The sequence below is a fragment of the Silurus meridionalis genome, chromosome 29 (assembly GCF_014805685.1).
Source record: "Silurus meridionalis isolate SWU-2019-XX chromosome 29, ASM1480568v1, whole genome shotgun sequence".
NCBI lineage: Eukaryota > Metazoa > Chordata > Actinopteri > Siluriformes > Siluridae > Silurus > Silurus meridionalis.
The window spans coordinates 9,398,253-9,415,270 of NC_060912.1; the positions used below are offsets into that span (position 1 = coordinate 9,398,253).

General features: G+C 36.9%; 1 protein-coding gene across 1 annotated transcript in view; it reads right to left on the minus strand.

Annotated features, from left to right (window-relative positions):
- Positions 1–469: 469 nt before the first annotated feature.
- myo1g (myosin IG) overlaps positions 470–17,018 on the minus strand; it is a 35,529-nt gene continuing 18,980 nt past the window's right edge. Inside the window, exons 18-22 of the mRNA XM_046844429.1 lie at positions 16,855–16,999; positions 15,184–15,288; positions 14,631–14,744; positions 12,289–12,446; positions 470–1,398 (exon numbers count right to left, since the gene is read on the minus strand). Coding sequence (XP_046700385.1) covers positions 1,242–1,398; positions 12,289–12,446; positions 14,631–14,744; positions 15,184–15,288; positions 16,855–16,999 — 679 coding nt within the window. The 3' untranslated portion in view covers positions 470–1,241. The remainder of the gene's footprint in view (positions 1,399–12,288; positions 12,447–14,630; positions 14,745–15,183; positions 15,289–16,854; positions 17,000–17,018) is intronic.

The following is a 17,018-nucleotide window of genomic DNA, read 5'->3' on the forward strand; positions in this document are numbered from 1 at the left end:
TGTGTGATGTAGCTCTATGTTGTATGATGTAGCTCTGTGTTGTGTGATGTAGCTCTATGTTGTATGATGTAGCTCTATGTTGTATGATGTAGCTCTATGTTTTGTGATGTAGATCTATGTTGTGTGATTTAGATCTATGTTGTGTGATGTATATCTATGTTGTATGATGTAGCTCTATGTTGTTTGATGTAGCTCTATGTTGTGTGATTTAGATCTATGCTGTGTGATGTAGCTCTATGTTGTGTGATTTAGATCTATGCTGTGTGATGTAGCTCTATGTTGTTTTATGCAGCACCAGGGTTCTGGAGAAATGTTGTCTCATTTCACTGTGTACTGCATCAGCTATATATGGTTGAAATGGCAATAAAAGCTTCTTCATTCACATTTTTTATGCTATATATTATCATTCTGAATTCTTCTGAAGGCCATTTGAAGAAAATTTTACATCATATTAACAATTAGTTTGAAATAAATGACAACATTAAAACATTTTAATAAACTTTCGAAACATCTATGAAGTTATAAAACACTTGGAGGTGTGCTGTTTGAGAAAAGCAAGACATGATTAGTTGCTGTGATGCAGCCCATAATATAGTTAATAACAATGACATTAGAATGAGTGCATTCATATAAAGCTGTGAGGCGAGTAATGACCAGCACAAGAGTCAAAGCTGGTGTGTTGGAACTTTAACTACCACCTTCTGACCAATCAGATTGAAGAATTTAACAATGCGGTGGTTTAACACATTGTAACGTTTCATGATAACTTTCTCTTCATGAAATGTCTCTTAATAAATTCAGATAAATTAAATACTTTTGTAACTAAATCATTAATCATTTAATACTTGATATGATTGTTTTAGAAAATGGCCACTTATCAGTCTATATAAATAAAATGCACAATATCACCATATATAAAAATACTTCTCCAGCCATATTAGGAACATGGAATCCTAAAGCAATGCTTTAAATAGGCAAGTATTAAAAGCACAATAAGTGCAAAAACATTAATAGTAATACCTGATATTGATCAATACTGCAGAGAAAATACAAAAATGTGCTCTACTTAAACGATATAAACACATCTGGTAACAAAAATATTCATATGCATATAAAAAGTGTAGCCATTGGATTTTGTATTTAAGTAAGAGTCTTGATTAGAGCAGTCAGTTTTTCCCACTGAGAAGATGTTTTCCTTGGCATACATCATGTTTTATTTCAGCCAATCGGGTGTTGTTTTCCTAAGGAGGAAGCACTAAAGTGAATCCCGAGCGACTTTTCTTGAAGTCAACCGTGGTTTGTCCAGGTCTCGTCTCCACTGTCACGTCCTTTACTTTTTTGCTCAGGTGGACTTGGATGTCAGAGGACACTTTAACTGTCAGAGGAGTGTTTCTCACCCTGTAATACACAAACACATACATCCACACTTCATTAATAATAATAATAATAATACCAAAAGATTATTCAATAGTTTCATGTACATGCTTGTTGAAAATCATCTTCCCAATATATTCTCCCTTTGCTCTTTCCTGGGAAGGACTTCCAAAACATTTTTGGAGTGTGACTGGGGATTTGTGATCATTTAGCTACAAAAACATGAGTGAGATCAGAATGTGTTGTGTGCCATTTGTGATTCATGGATATTTAATTTTGAAAATGTGTCTTTAAAAGAAAAATTCAAACCAAAAAAGTGTCCTTCATGACAACCTACTATAAAGAGCATACTTCAGATAAATACCACATAAACCTTAAAAATGGTTCAAATTATACTGTATCTTGAAATATAAGAATATTGAATTTCATTTAATTGATCTCATGCTTAAAACATCCACATCCATGATGAGTCTGTTTTGAGTCTGGTTCCTCTCAATGTTCCTTCCTCACACTATTTCTCTGTTCAGATTTTTCCTTGCCACTATTGCCACTGGCTTGGACATTAAGGATTAAAGCATAGGGACTAATTAATAACACAAAAAATTAGTGTATCTAATTCTGTAAAGTCGCTTTGGGGCAATGTCGATTGTTAAAAAGCGCAATACAAAATAAAGTTTAATTGAATTGAAAATTCTCAACAATGAAACGTACACAAATTCATCAGATTCGACATTTTTCAATTGTCAAAAGTGCACAAAGAATATTTGCTAAAATGTGACCCATTCTATATGTTAGATCTAAATCTTTATCATCTCAGATAAAGATGATAAATAAATGGAAATCAGATGAAATAAGAGAAAAAAAATTATGTCTGATCAAAAAAGAAAGTGTGGTTTCTGCATGAGAAGTGAAACAGATATTAATGTTTTTCTTTCTCTTTCAACTGTAAGTTAAATGTTCCTTAATAAATATACAGAGAAAACTGCCTTTATTCTTTGTCTAGATTATCAGTACTGTGTTTTTCCCTGCTGTATTTTAAGACAGCTACACTTTATGGACAAAAGTATTGGGACACCTGCCTTCTTTTCCAAACTGGTACAAACAAACAAAATGTAAGGCACACAACTGTATAGGATGTCTTTGGTTATGGGAACATTACATTTTCCCTTCATTTGAACTAGGAGACCCAAACTTATTCCAGCATGACAATGCACCTGTGCACAAAGCCAGCTCCATAAAGATATAGTTAATTGGGTTAGAGTGACATATAATGAGTGGACTGCAATAGAGCACTGACCTCAACCCTAATAATTACTCACCCTATTAGGTTGAAATAGAATGCTGATTGCACCCCAGGCCTCCTCACCTACATCAGTACCTGACTTTATGAACACCCTTGTAGCTGAATGAGCACAAATTTCAACAAGCACACTCCAAAATCTAGTGGAACATCTTTCCAGAAGAGTGGAAGTTATTATAATGGCAAACGGGTTCTAAATGTGGAAATAGATTTTCAAAAAGCATACAAATCTTCTTTTTTATCATGTAAGAATGAGGACAGATACGAATTTTGCAGAAAAGATAGTGAGCAATGCGGTGCGCAGCTCTATTTGATGTCAACATTTTACACAACATGATTTCTTAAAATTCACTTTCTTTTTTTTTGTCATATTTTACAGTAACATCTAGCAAGTCAAAAATAGAGGTAATATATCTGTAATTGCATTGCACCTGGGCCTTACTTTCGCCTACAAAAATATCCTGACGGCCATTTAGAGTTCACCCACGCACACACGAAATCTTTTTCTCTTTCACACAGACACACACACACACACACACATCGTGAGTGTGACTAGAGCTTTGTGCATCTGAAAATCATCCTACTGCAGAAACACATTGTCTAAAAATGACTCAGTTTTTCCTTATTCCTGCTTTCATGTTCCTTCCACCTATGAGTAGGTCTTCATCGGTTCTCTTTTCACTCTGAGTATTACCACTCACTGAGTACTATCACCTTTTCAGAACGAGTCATTTGCAAGAATACTTTATTAAACAAGCTGGAATGAGTAGAGTTAGACAGCTGCCTCTTTTGATTAGAATAATGTAACTTTTATTTTCAGGTTATGGTTTCTAAGAGAATATGTTTGGGTTGTTTTATCCGGATTTACCACATTAAGTTACGTTGAGTTACTAGTACGTAATAATATGTATGTGTGAGTTATGTATCTGTGAGTGCAAGTGTTTCACATAGAGTAATGTTGGACTGAAAATGTCCCATTTGATGCAGGCAAAAATAATATGACATTTAGGCCAGAAAAAAGGCAAACTAGGACACTGGGTGTCAGTGCATGTCCCCATTTCCTAAAAGCACTTCATCATATGTGCTGGATACTGGGGAAAACGCTGCAGCTCTTTGGCTGGCCTTAGCAGTGTCCTTTAAAACACAAGCAGATTCCGGGTTTTTTTTTTTCAATAATTTAGGAGCATACAAAAAGGTAAAATGTACATTTGTTTTATTGCTATGCTTATACAGTACTTAAGTACCTTAATGCTGTAAGTATAGCTAATGTTTCTAAATCCCAACACCTATCACTTCTACACCAATCCGGTGTAATGTGCAGTCAGTGGCTGGTCAAACATAAAGAGAGCAAGTAAAGATTCTAGCCAGACAGAAATATATTTTTTCCATTCTGCAGTTCTTTTGACCTGCTTTTCCTTATTTGCATCTATGAGATATGATGTTCATTAGCCTGTGAGAAGCTGCATGCAGCACGGGGAAGGACACAAGCAGAATTGGGACATAGTCATAACTTATCTTTTTGACCTTTCTCTATTACCTTGTCTTTTACAATTGATTCTCTTGTCTGACAGCATGGTGCCTCATTCCAAATAAGGGGCAAGGTTTGGGTGACAGCAAAGCACCTTCAGTAAAATAATGTCATGCTCTGTTTTCTGCACTCAACTGTTCATCTATCAATCTGAGAAAGTCCCTCAGAGAGGGGCAGAACTTTAGCAGACATCATCTGGAAGCCCTGCTGTCACTACTAAGTCACCAATGTGTGTACTCATGCGTTTTATTCTCATATTAATCTGGGTAAGATGTTATAGTCTTAGTCATTAAATCTGCTTGCAGTACCATAAAAATAAAAATAAATAAAAAACTAAGTGAGACCAGGGAGCCAGTATAAAGATATGAAAGATAAATGGATGGTGAAAACTAAAAAAAGCAATGTAGTAAAGTACAAATACTCTATTGGAAATAGTTTTGAGGGCAAAGTATAGCCACTACCCATTTTGTTGTTAAGTCAGTTCAATTAAATTAATATTTTTGTATAGCACTTTTAACAATGGTCTTAAAGCAGTTTTACACAGATAATATGGTAATGAATGAATAAGATTGATCAAGATTAATCAAAATGGGTTGCTGATTTACTGGTAAAAACTGCCATTGGGATGCAACAATTTCTCTCTGTGAGAGGAAAGAAGACAGGAGAACAGATGAGAGGAGAGGAAAGACATTTTTCTTTCCTGTCAAAAAGCTTCAGCATGCAGCATCAACATGCCCTGTTCAAATCCAGTATCCTGCTTTTCTTCTTAGTAAAAAAAAAAAAAACTTCCCAAAAATGATCTGACTGCTTAAACGGACAAGATATGAATTTACAACCTCTGACAGTAGAGCAAATGCGAGATGATGAAAGACGGAGTTATGCGAAAGAGCATAACAGACAGCAAGTGAGAGAAAAAGAGTGTGCGTGAATGACAAAATGAAGGAATAGGGCAAGAACTCATCATCAAATAATGAGCGGATGGCACAGCAGGAGAGGTGGAGAAAGAGTGCGGAGAGCAGGAAAGGAAAGGGCGATACTGAGTAACAGATGTCTGACTTGTCCTGGTAGTAATGCATGGATGAGATGAAAAAGGGAGGGAGGGGGAGAGAAAGTGAGAGAGAGTGAGATGGTGATGAATTTGAGGCAATTTCTGGCAGTGGACATCACATGCCAGTTCAGAAGCAGGCAACCTGGAACTACATATGTAGCTCCAAAAGAGCCTGACTGTCAGTTCTGGTATAGATCAAGATTTGCTCACAGATTTGGTCACAAATTTGGATTAGTTTATTTCTGTTGTGAACATCAAACGAGCCCACCATTATCCTTACAAAAAAAAAAAAAACATCAAGTAATTCAGTTACAGTGTTGAGTCAGCTATGCCTCTCCAATATGCAAGTAATATGTCTTCCCAAGTGATAACCTTTCCTAGTAATGCAGTCCACCATTCACTGAATTTCACTGCAACCAATAAAAATGCCAATCCTTATTAAAGCCCACAGCCCCTTTGTTACCAAATCTGCTAATTACCCCATAGTGTTAAGGTTTCCCATGGCTGCAAATCCACATCACTAAAATCACCTGGTCAGGATGAAAAATACTAGCTTGGTCTCCCAAATGTTACATTTTTGTATTTCAATTTCAGAAATAAAATCTGCTGCTCCAAATATCAGGAGGTCTTCAGCAAAGCTAAGTTGTTGTCCTTTCTCACAGATCCTGAACATGTTCTACTGATTTGCTTTCCGACAATTAACTTCCAAGCTCATTCTCTGCTGAGAACAAAGCCATGGACGAGTACATAGTTGACACCCTGAAACAAATGCTTTTATCAGGCATTTCATACCCCAAGTTTCAGCATGCTAATTCTTTGTCCAGACAAAATATATATATAGCTTTTGGCATATCTAAACCAGATATTTTGGCTAGGTATAAAGATTATATAGTAATGCTATATGGTTTTGATTTAATGTAACATTTAGTGTGTTTTTAACAGATTTCCTCAGAAAGTATCCCAGTTAAAAAAAAAACAACATTTAAAATCCATGCTAAGATGATTGTGAAATCATTTGCTAAAAACATTACCCTCTGAACACAATCAAACAAGTGAAAGAAGTTTTCTGAGTTCCCAAATTAGTCCCAGAGGTCAGTATGTAAAAGGTTGGTTTATCTATTAAACCATTGAAACCAAATAATAAAAAGCAGTCAGTGTTGTTTTCATGAATAATGCTGTTCTTTATATGTCAAGAAAGAAACCCCCTAAAAGACCTCAACATTCACAGGAGTCCAGAAGAACCCATTAAATACTGCTGAGAATCAGTAACAGTCCCACACTGCCTCCAACACTCATACACAGCACACCCCATCACTGGCCTAATTAACACTTCCTGAGCTGCCAAGCAACCACTGTCTGGGATGCAGGAACATCTGTGACCCCCTTAGGGAAGTAGTCTGTTCGAATCTCTATGTGAGTCTGTATGTCTGGGAAGCAGGGATAAACCTCTAGGACAAAGTAACTCATCATCTGACATTTCCAATAATAAAAGAAAAAAAACCATGGAAATGTCACATGTTTATAGACACGTGATAAATTAAAAATGACAAGATAAAAAGATTAGACCTCCACAAAGTGCAGGAAGAGCTACAGCACACCTTGAAACCGATTCCACAGTCTTTAGAAGTTTACTAGAAGGATTTAAAGTAATGTGACCCCAGTGATCAGATGAAGGTCATGCAACAAGCCCTTATTTTCTCTTGGAGCATTATATGTGTGTCCACACCCACACACACACACACACACACACACACACACACACACACACACACACACACACACACACACACAGCATGTAGAGATGCAAAACACAATCTAATCCCCAGGGGATGATGTCAGGCATTGAAACAAAAGCGCTGATTATTCTGATCACCCTGGCTGCACATACCAACAACACAAACAACACACACAAAAATGCATACACACACAAACACACACACATAAACAGAGTTGCCCATAGTGCAGCACATATCACATGAGCTCCCTAAGGTTCAACAGTTTACAATAAGTGAAGATCTTCCCAGAAATGATCAATTTTCCACTTTTTTTTTTAACATGATGCTGATGTTCACTCACACACACACACACACACACACACACACACACACACACACACACACACACACACACACACACGCACACACACAAGAACTGATAACAGCAATGTCTTTGTGCCATAGTGTAAAGAAATAACGGGACTCAGTGTAAGCAGGGATGCAATCATCAGTTCAAACAAACACAAACAGTTACTATGCGAAAAATATCATCGTTCCTTTAAATCATCGATTGCTGACTTCCATATCTTCTCAGGATTGAGTTCACGTGTTAAATTGTCTCTTGTTTTTATGTTACATCTTATATATTTGACAAATGAGATACACCATAACCTTAAAGACATGAACTATACAAAGGTAAGAAAATCTACTTAGGGTCCTGCGCAACCCAACATTGAATTTGAGTAACTTTCCCTGAACAAATACTGACATTTTTTCAATAAGTTACTAGTTGTACATGTCACTACTGTTCTAGGTTGGTACACCCAAATAATATCTGCTCAGTGGATGTCTTATGGTGGTCTCATTTCTGTAATAGTGTACCTAAGGCTAAAGACAATGTACATAGCAGCAAATAGGCTACAGTTGGTAACTTTACACTGCAAAGTAACCTATAACTATAACTATAACTATAACTATGTGAATCCTATAGAATTTTCAAGAGTTTCAGACACAATAAGTATATTCCTTATTATTGAAATTATTAATGTTATTATTAATATGTATAGGTTCTTGTTTTTGGGCAGTTTCTGATGTTTGGGTTCTCCAAATGTGCCTGGTTCAGTGAATCTCTGGGACATTACAGCATGTAAGAAGAGCTGTTTTGACATTCCTGTGATTTTAATCTGCTTTATTCAAATTTTGCTCTTTGCCCTATCTGTTTATTTTTGTTTTACAATAATTTCTGAATTAATTGAAAATGGTGGCTCAGTTGATAAGATATGAAATGTCTATTCTGAATGGTATAAGTACAAACAAACTGCCATTGCAGCAAGGCTCTTAACCCTCAACTGCATAGGAAATATTTATAAGTTGCTCTAGAGTGAGATAATGATGTCTTCCAAATATACATCGGAAATTGATAAGTTTGGATATGAAACTTGACCATACCATACATTTCTTGATATCTAATATATCTAATTACAATCCAGTACAGTCTTCTATGCTTTATACAGTATTTCTTAGATTATTAATACTAGTTTATTTATTTAACCTTGTTTTTTGTTAACATTAATTCTAATGATAAAAGATTGTAAGACTGCACATGATCCTTTCTGTAACCAGGTCTTTGAATTAGAAAGTGTGGGCTATGAAAAGTGCATCACACGCATATGGTGCATCACAGAGCCTCACACCAACAACTAACACGTCATGATGATACATTCGTTATCATAAGGGTTTTACTCTTCTGAAACATCTGATACAATCTCCTTGACTTTTTAACAGATTTTGAGCTGTTTTTCACCCATTGCTCATAATTAATCAATGCCAAAAGAAAGGAGAGGAAAGGAGATGAGACATTTCCAGTGTAACTGTAGAAGATGTAAATTTGAGGTTGCATAGCAACATGTATTATATGTCTACAAAAATACATCTTCTTTGAGAAGGCACAATGGATGGGGTGCATCCCCAGTCGATCACAAGTCACCATACACAAACCCCCACACAAAGTTAGGAGCAAATTTTGAAAAGCTTGGCAGGCAAAATCCATCTTAGTTTTTATAAGGTAGGAGAAAACGAGGGAACCTACATAGACCTGAGGGTCATAACCACTGGGGAAGATGGGGAAATTGAAAGCATCATCCTAAAGAGACTCATTAGGTTAAAAATGTTCTCAACAAGTGTCAGGTAATGCAAAGAATGATGTGAAGTGTGGAGCAAAAGCATTCAAGTGAGATCTTTTTTTTATGTGTAAACATGAAACCTATACACAATGACCAAAGAACAAAATAACTAGTGCACAAACAAGACAAAATAAACCTGAGCAAAGACAAAACCGGCAGCATGAGATAAAACAATACTGGGTAGACGAAGGAAAGACAAAGTGCTAATGAATGTGAAATGTGAATCAGGTGCAAAAACAAGTATGTGAGTTGGTGTAGTGACTTGTGTGAAACGTAGTCTTTGAAACATGGCATAATCTGTACAACAGGCCTCTAGGTGCAATAATTACCTCTATAGGCTCTGACCTGCGATTGCACAACATCTACAAGCATATCTACCAGTCAAATAATACCATTCATAGACTATTTGTGACTCCAAAGAGGTTTAAAATGTTGAACATCTGAATCAGGAATTGATGAAGATTAATATGTTGAACAGTTAATATATACTTCTCCTGCCCCTATTGAGTTTGACTAATGTACACCCTAATTCTCTTAGAATTTCCATTTGAAGTGGAGGACTTCTTGAGCTATAAAAATGTCAATTTCAATTATTTTAAAGGTTGATGTCAAAATGATAGAATCTTTTTAACACTGTGGTCATGATGTGTCTGAAATCTTGCCTGTGCTAATTGCACATGGCAGCTGTTGTACACAGTGTGTTTTTACGTCGGATAAAGAAGTTAATTCCATTCCATTCCATTCCTCCTAGTAAATTATCATTATCTGGAGCTCAAAACTGCAAAACTTCAACCCAATCACAACACACACACACACACACACACACACACACACACAGCTGTCTCAGCAGATGGCCAGAATGTGACTCTCACCCAAAACACACAGACTTATTTTGATTAGGATGTCTCTGTGTGTCCCAGGTGAAAAGTCTAGCGTATGGTTAGAGAGGGGATGCAATAAAAAAGTAGAACAAACATGACAATGGTGAAGAAAAACAGTGAAGCAGGTGGTAAGGTAATTGACTTGAGGGCTGGTTAGCTAGCATAGCTGAAATCTTGAGAAGAGAAGAGAAGAGAAGAGAAGAAGAGAAGAGAAGAGAAGAAGAGAAGAGAAGAGAAGAGAAGAGACGCTTCTATAGCCATTTTTTTGGGTCAATGTTGATTAGCAAGCTAATCCTAATGCTAAATCATTTGTGCAACTTGAAGCCTTGTTGACACTGAAGCATGGAATGTTCTTAAATTAGTTAACTGTCCATTTTGATTCCTTAAATAATAATAAAAAGAATAATTGTCTTTTTGTTTAGCTTTCGCTAGTTGACTTTCAAATATGCAGCTTCACTAGACATGTAGGTTAGCATGTTTACTATAATGCTAGTTTCACTCATGCCCACTTTAATTTATATATTTTGGGGGTTTTCCAGGTGAAAAGATAGGGACAAACATATTGTTAGCAAACTAAGCTGATTTTGAACACACTCTCTCAAACACACACACACACACACACACACACACACACACACACAGAAATCTGTATGAAAATAATGCTGACTAGTGAAATGACTCCTGTGCCTCCTGACTCAGGGGGTTTGAGAAGACAAGGCCGTGTGTGTGTGTGTGTGTGTGTGTGTGTGTGTGTGTGTGTGTGTGTGTGTATGTGTGTGTGTGTGTGTGAGTGTGCGCTCGCTGGCAGGAGGTCAGATAACAATACACACACACTTCACCTTCCTCCACACTTCCACAGTCCCCATCTCCTTTTGATGATGCCGTATAGGGGTCGTGACCCCTGCCGCTTGCCCGCAGATGGTGGCACAATAGATTGTGAATAAACGTTAAGGAACAGCGATTAAACACACACATTATATCCGACATAACCCACAGCTGTTACATATACACACACACACACACACACACACACACACACACACACACACACACACTCCGGCTGCCGGCTGCCTGAAGAAATAATATATATCACTCCATGGGGATCGGCTGTGAAAGAATGTTTAAAGCCAAGGAATGCTGCTATACGTGACACTGAGACACACATGTCTGAAATTATTACAGCGATACACACACACACACACACACACACACACACACACACACACAAATCTCAGCAAAACAATATATACTAAATGCGCATATTTGCATGTTATTTAAAGCTACTGCATGTCTTCACAAACAGAGGAGTATATGAGGCAATGTAGGTGCAGGTAATGAAATCAAAACATATCTTTTCACCACCTAAGCTGTTCATTGGGGTTAATGGTGAACCATGAGTTTAAGTCTCAGCTGTGTGTTGAATTCTGAGGTAGGTGTGTGTGGGTGTGCATGAAGCAGCATGACGATGTCCTGCATATAAACAGTATGTTAGCGGATGTAAAATTATCAGTATTAATGCAAATGTAGCTTCCTGATGAATCACTACAGACACTACAGCACAGTTACGTCAACTCAGTGATGTGTTTGAAGTGTCTTGCTAAATTTACATTCGATTTCGTAGATTTGATCTAATCAAATGTTTGATATTTAGAGTAAGGTTTCTGCAATATCAAGCAGAGACAGGCAGGACAACTCATCAAAATGTCCTAAATTTGTGAGTCAACTCAGCTGTGAACTGGGTCAAGTGATAGTACTCAATCACCGAACAGAATTGATATCGCATCCTCAAATGTGCATTTTGAATTCACATGTTTAAATCTGAAGGAATATCCAGAGGAATAGCTGGAGTGCAGGTTGTAAGAAATTTGAGTTTTTTGAGAAAAAGTATGTCTGTATATCAGTAATGAATAAAATACAGATGTAGATCCTTCAGTATGAAGGTTGCCAGTTGAAGTCCCATAAGAACCACTTGTGCAAAACTGTTTCTTTTTGTTTTCACACATGATAGATTTCATATAATCATTCAAAAACTGTGAAATTCAGTCCCACCGGAATGTCAAACAATTGTAGCATCAATGCCCCAGTGGAAATACTGCACTTTAAATGTGCTGCCATTTCAAACTAAAATCATTGACAGACATCATAAGATCAGGTTCAACTGTGTGGGTACAAAAAAAGATATGACATATATATACATACTATAAGAATGACATCCTTGCTGAGGTGTAGCTGAGCTCTGACTATGCTGAATAAACTCACCGTGCGAAATGATCACACAACGTCCCGACGAGTTCCCCGACACGGTCCTGATTTGTTGCCAGCTGACCCCTCTGCATGTGTAGCAACAAGTCATCATGAGATACAGTGTGTAGCGCCACCATCTGGTCCGTTCCACTTGTTACACTTAAACCAGTAACCTAAAGCAGTTAACAGGAAGTTAGAAAAACCATCATGTATGAATTTTTGCATGGTGGAAAACTGTACAAAATCTAATACTACACAATATTATTTATGTAAAGTTACAATTATCTGTAATGGTTGTTTAATTTAAATAATAGAAACAAATAAACCTTTTTCATTTCCATTCTACAAGCTTTTTTAAAACATTTTATCTAGCCTATGTTCTGAAGATTTTTAACGCTGTTTTAAAATATAATACTCTAGAAAATATATGCTTTATCCTGGATAATAAAATTCCAAGACTTAATCAAACCCCTGACCTGGTTGAATACTTAAAGATCCTTTCAGTGCAACACAATCAGTGCAAAACCTCAATAATTTCTTTTACACAAAACAAGTTATATAACCTAATCATTTTCAATATGCCCAGCCATCCTCCCACATGAGCTGATGCATCAGGTTCCCTCCAAAATAAGCCTGCATGTTAATCGCTCGGTGCGTCAGGCCACGTTGCAACCAGCTTAATTCAGAGCACGCTCTGTCACCACGAGACTCGGACGCGGATAATATTTTAGTCTGCAACTCAAGAAATCCAGACAGAATGTTCTACTTCCTCTGGAACAAACAGTGGCTTTTTAGACATATTTAGACAGAAAAGTCTCCTTTATATCATTGATGCTCTTTATTTAATTTGTTATAAGCAGTCCATACTGCTCACAAACTGCCAATTATTGTATGCACACATGCACTATATTGTAATATAACTGAAATTTATGTATATGTATATATACACATATATCTGTTATAATGTATAATTCATGTAGCAATGTAATTAATACAGTATTATTTTATCAATTTATTGCATTTTGTCTCAGTCATTGCCCTCCCTGAAGTGCAAGTTTGCCAAGCAGGTATTGAAATATATTTAATTAATATGTAGTAATAATAATATATTTGCACATATCAATATATTTAAATCCTACAATACACCTGTATACCACTCATAACATACACAGTATGTTATCTGTTTGATTCAGACAGTCATTTCAGTTAGGTAGCTTTGTCAGATTTTAACTTTATTTGTTATTCTTATTTTTATAAGAATTATTGTTATAACAATTATGATCTGGTCAATTCTTAGCTAATCACATCCAATAAAAACATAAAACAGTAAAATATGATCAAATTCTAATTTTAATATTTAATATTTAGATTCTACTAATATTTGATTTGTCATCAGATTCCATTCGATTTTGTTGACTTGAATAATTATCCCAATACTAATTCAGATTCCGATTGAGGTTCATGTTGAAATTCCAATTCATACCATGATTCCGATTCCAATCACCAATTTAATTCTCACACTAACGTGATTCTCACTTTGAATCAGAATTACACTGAAATCGAAATTCTGATTCAGATTTAAATTAGTGTTCACGTTCAAATTTCTCAAATGAATTCTAAATCTTGTTCTGGTTTGGTGTATCCAGGGTTTCTTTCTGGAACACTGGAAAAACTGGGAGTGTGACAGGAATACATCCTGAATGGGACCATAGACTCACATTCACACATTTGATCACATCTTAGTCTGGTTTGAATCTGAAATTGTATCCTTTATCCAAATTGTATCCATTGTATTCTGTTCTTGTGTTAAATCTGATTCTCAGTGGGATTATGAGTCAAAGTCTTATTCTGAAATGAATATATTGTTCTTAAAAAAAATATTAAGCACCAAAGAGAAGGGTTTTTTTGTGCACATCATGAGTCTTCTCAGGCTCTCTGTCCCTTGCATGAAGATCTGATCCTGTTAGGGCTTGAGATGTGTGATATATACACACCAATAGTGTATTTGTATGTGTGTGTGTTAGAGAGAAAAAGAGACAGAGACAGTCGGTCTGGAAATGCTGTCAGTGTGACCAAATCCTTCTTGCACACTGTGGCACCGTTCTGCTCACAGGACTACCACAATGTAGGTCAAACACACACTTAAACACACACAAACGTGACTGTAGTGAGTTTAGTCAGGTACAGGGCTTTAGGTTGATTGATAGTTGATCTCCTCTTAAATTGGGAATCTGAATCTAAAATGATGGACGTGGTTACACTAGAATTGTGTGTGTGTGTGGTGTGTGTGTGTGTGTGTGTGTGTGTGTGTGTATAAGAGGGGAATTGAGAGAGTTGGGTGTGTGTGATGTACTCACAGTCTCAATTGCTATTCGTTTCTGCACTTTAAAGTGTTTCTTGGGCTCTAGTCGGTAGATGTGCTTGTCTGTGATGAGAAGAGCTCTGTCCTTTGTGTTATTGAACCAGTTCAGCTAGGAAGAGAGAAAAGGAGAAATTGAGATGAAATGAGAGAGAGAGGATAGTTAGTAGAGTATTAATAAACAGACCTGCTGAAAAAAAAAAAAAAACACACTCAATGAGACGGGCAATTTTTCAAAGAAAAACTCGCTGTCTGATTTTTTTTGTGTGTGTGTGAATCATAGCTAAGTGAGACTCCTCTATAAATAAATCGTCCATAAATCTTCATTATTTCCATTTCTGATAGTCTTGTTAACACCCTGGCAGCCTATCTACATTCACCCATGCGCTCAAACACACAGTCACACACTCACATGGCCGATACGCAAGTACCCGCACATCTGGAGGCTAAATTGAACTTGTGCATGTGAGAGATGGTGAGGTGGTGACTGTGTATGTAGAAGACAGAATGTCTGAAAAAAAACAGAAGATAGAGAAACAGACTTTGCCTACCATCCTGACGAAACTTGAAAAGAGGACTTGGCCGTACTGGTCTTTGTTCTTCAGCTCTTTGGTGATTCGGACAAAGTTGGAGCTGGTTAATGGAAAGTCTTTTGCCTGTTAGGAAATGTGACACACTTATATAAAGATTGACTTATTTAATCACTTAAGGAAAATCATTGTCTAATGAGCAATAGGCTTAAATAAAATAAACACAAATAACAATCACAAATAGTACTCCAGTTTTGTTCTCCAGTTTGTAACCCAGTTTAGTAAGTACTAAGCTATCAGACCACTTCACACTTATGACTATGACACACTTATGATTAACCCAAATACACAACAAATACACCATATTGCCAAAAGTATTGGGTCACCTGACCTTTCCTGCTACATGTGGCTCTTTTCCAAACTGTTACCACAAAGCTGGAGGCACACAATTCTATAGGACGTCTTTAGATGCGCTATAATCAATCATTCACTTTTTGGAAACCCAAATCTGTTCCAGCATGGTGATGCCCCTGTGCACAAAGTGAGCTCCTGGAAGATCTGGTTTACATACTTTGGAGAGGAAGATCTTTCTGCTATAGAGCTCTGATCTCATCCCTACTGAACATCTTTGGGATGAATTGGAACGCTGACTGCACCCCAGGTCTCCTCACCACATCTACATCAGTACCAACCTTTCATAATACCCTTGTGGCTGATGAACACAAATATCCATAAACACACTCCAAAATCTTGTGAAACATCTTCTCAGAAGAGTGGAGGGAATTATAAGAGCAAATGGAATATGGAAATTTGGAATTTGGAATGTAATGCTCAAAAATCACATCCCATACTTATGACCAGGTGACCTTTACTTTTGGCAATATAGTGTATATGACTAAATATCACTATATATGACTTCTAGCTGTTTAATGTCTTAATCACAATTTTCATTCCCAAAAGGTGCGTCTTCTGTATGTATATATAGATAAGATATAGTTATATAAGATTTATAAAAGGAGGTGTGTCCTCCTGGTCTATACTGAAGAGGAATTGTCTGCTGGGTCTATATATATTAGAGGTATATACATATATATAGAGGTGTGGTCTCTGTACCTATAAGCTATAGTCTATGATTTGTGTTCTCTGGGTGTATGTATGAGGCATGAATCTATAAGATGTAGTTAGGAGGCATGTCCACTGAATTATGTAAGTTGAAGGAGGTGTGTCCTCCTGGTCTGTATTTAGAAGGGGGTGTGTCGTCTGTATCTATAAGATGTAGCGTAGGAAGCATGTCCTCTGGCTGTGTATGTTAAGTGTAGTGTGACTTCTGTGTCTATAAGATGTAGTCCATGATTTGTGTCCTCTTGGTTTGTGTATATTGAGGGAGGTGAGTCTTTTGTATCTATTAGATTTAGTGTAGGACATGTGTCCTATGGGTCTTTATATTGCAGAAGGTATATCTTTTGTGGCTGTATATATTGAAGGAGACTTGTTCCTGTATGCATAGTAGGAAATGTGTTCTCATAAAGCCACATACTCTACCTATCCCCCGTGATGCAGTCTGCCTTATCATGATGCAGAGAATGTTACATATTTTATATTTTACACCTGCTTGTGATAATCCCTTATTTAACAACCAGAGAAGAAACATAGGCCATGGTAGGCCATGGAATGAAGTGTTTGGGTACTCACGCTGGCCAGGTAGTCTCTCTCCCAGGTTCGGTTGTATCCCCAATCCAATCTCTCTCCACTCAGAGCGCTCATAGCCGCCACTTTTGCCCGCACTTCTGCCATGTCAGATGGAGGGATGTTCTTGACAATCCGTCTTGCTCTCCATCTAGGGGACGAGGGATATA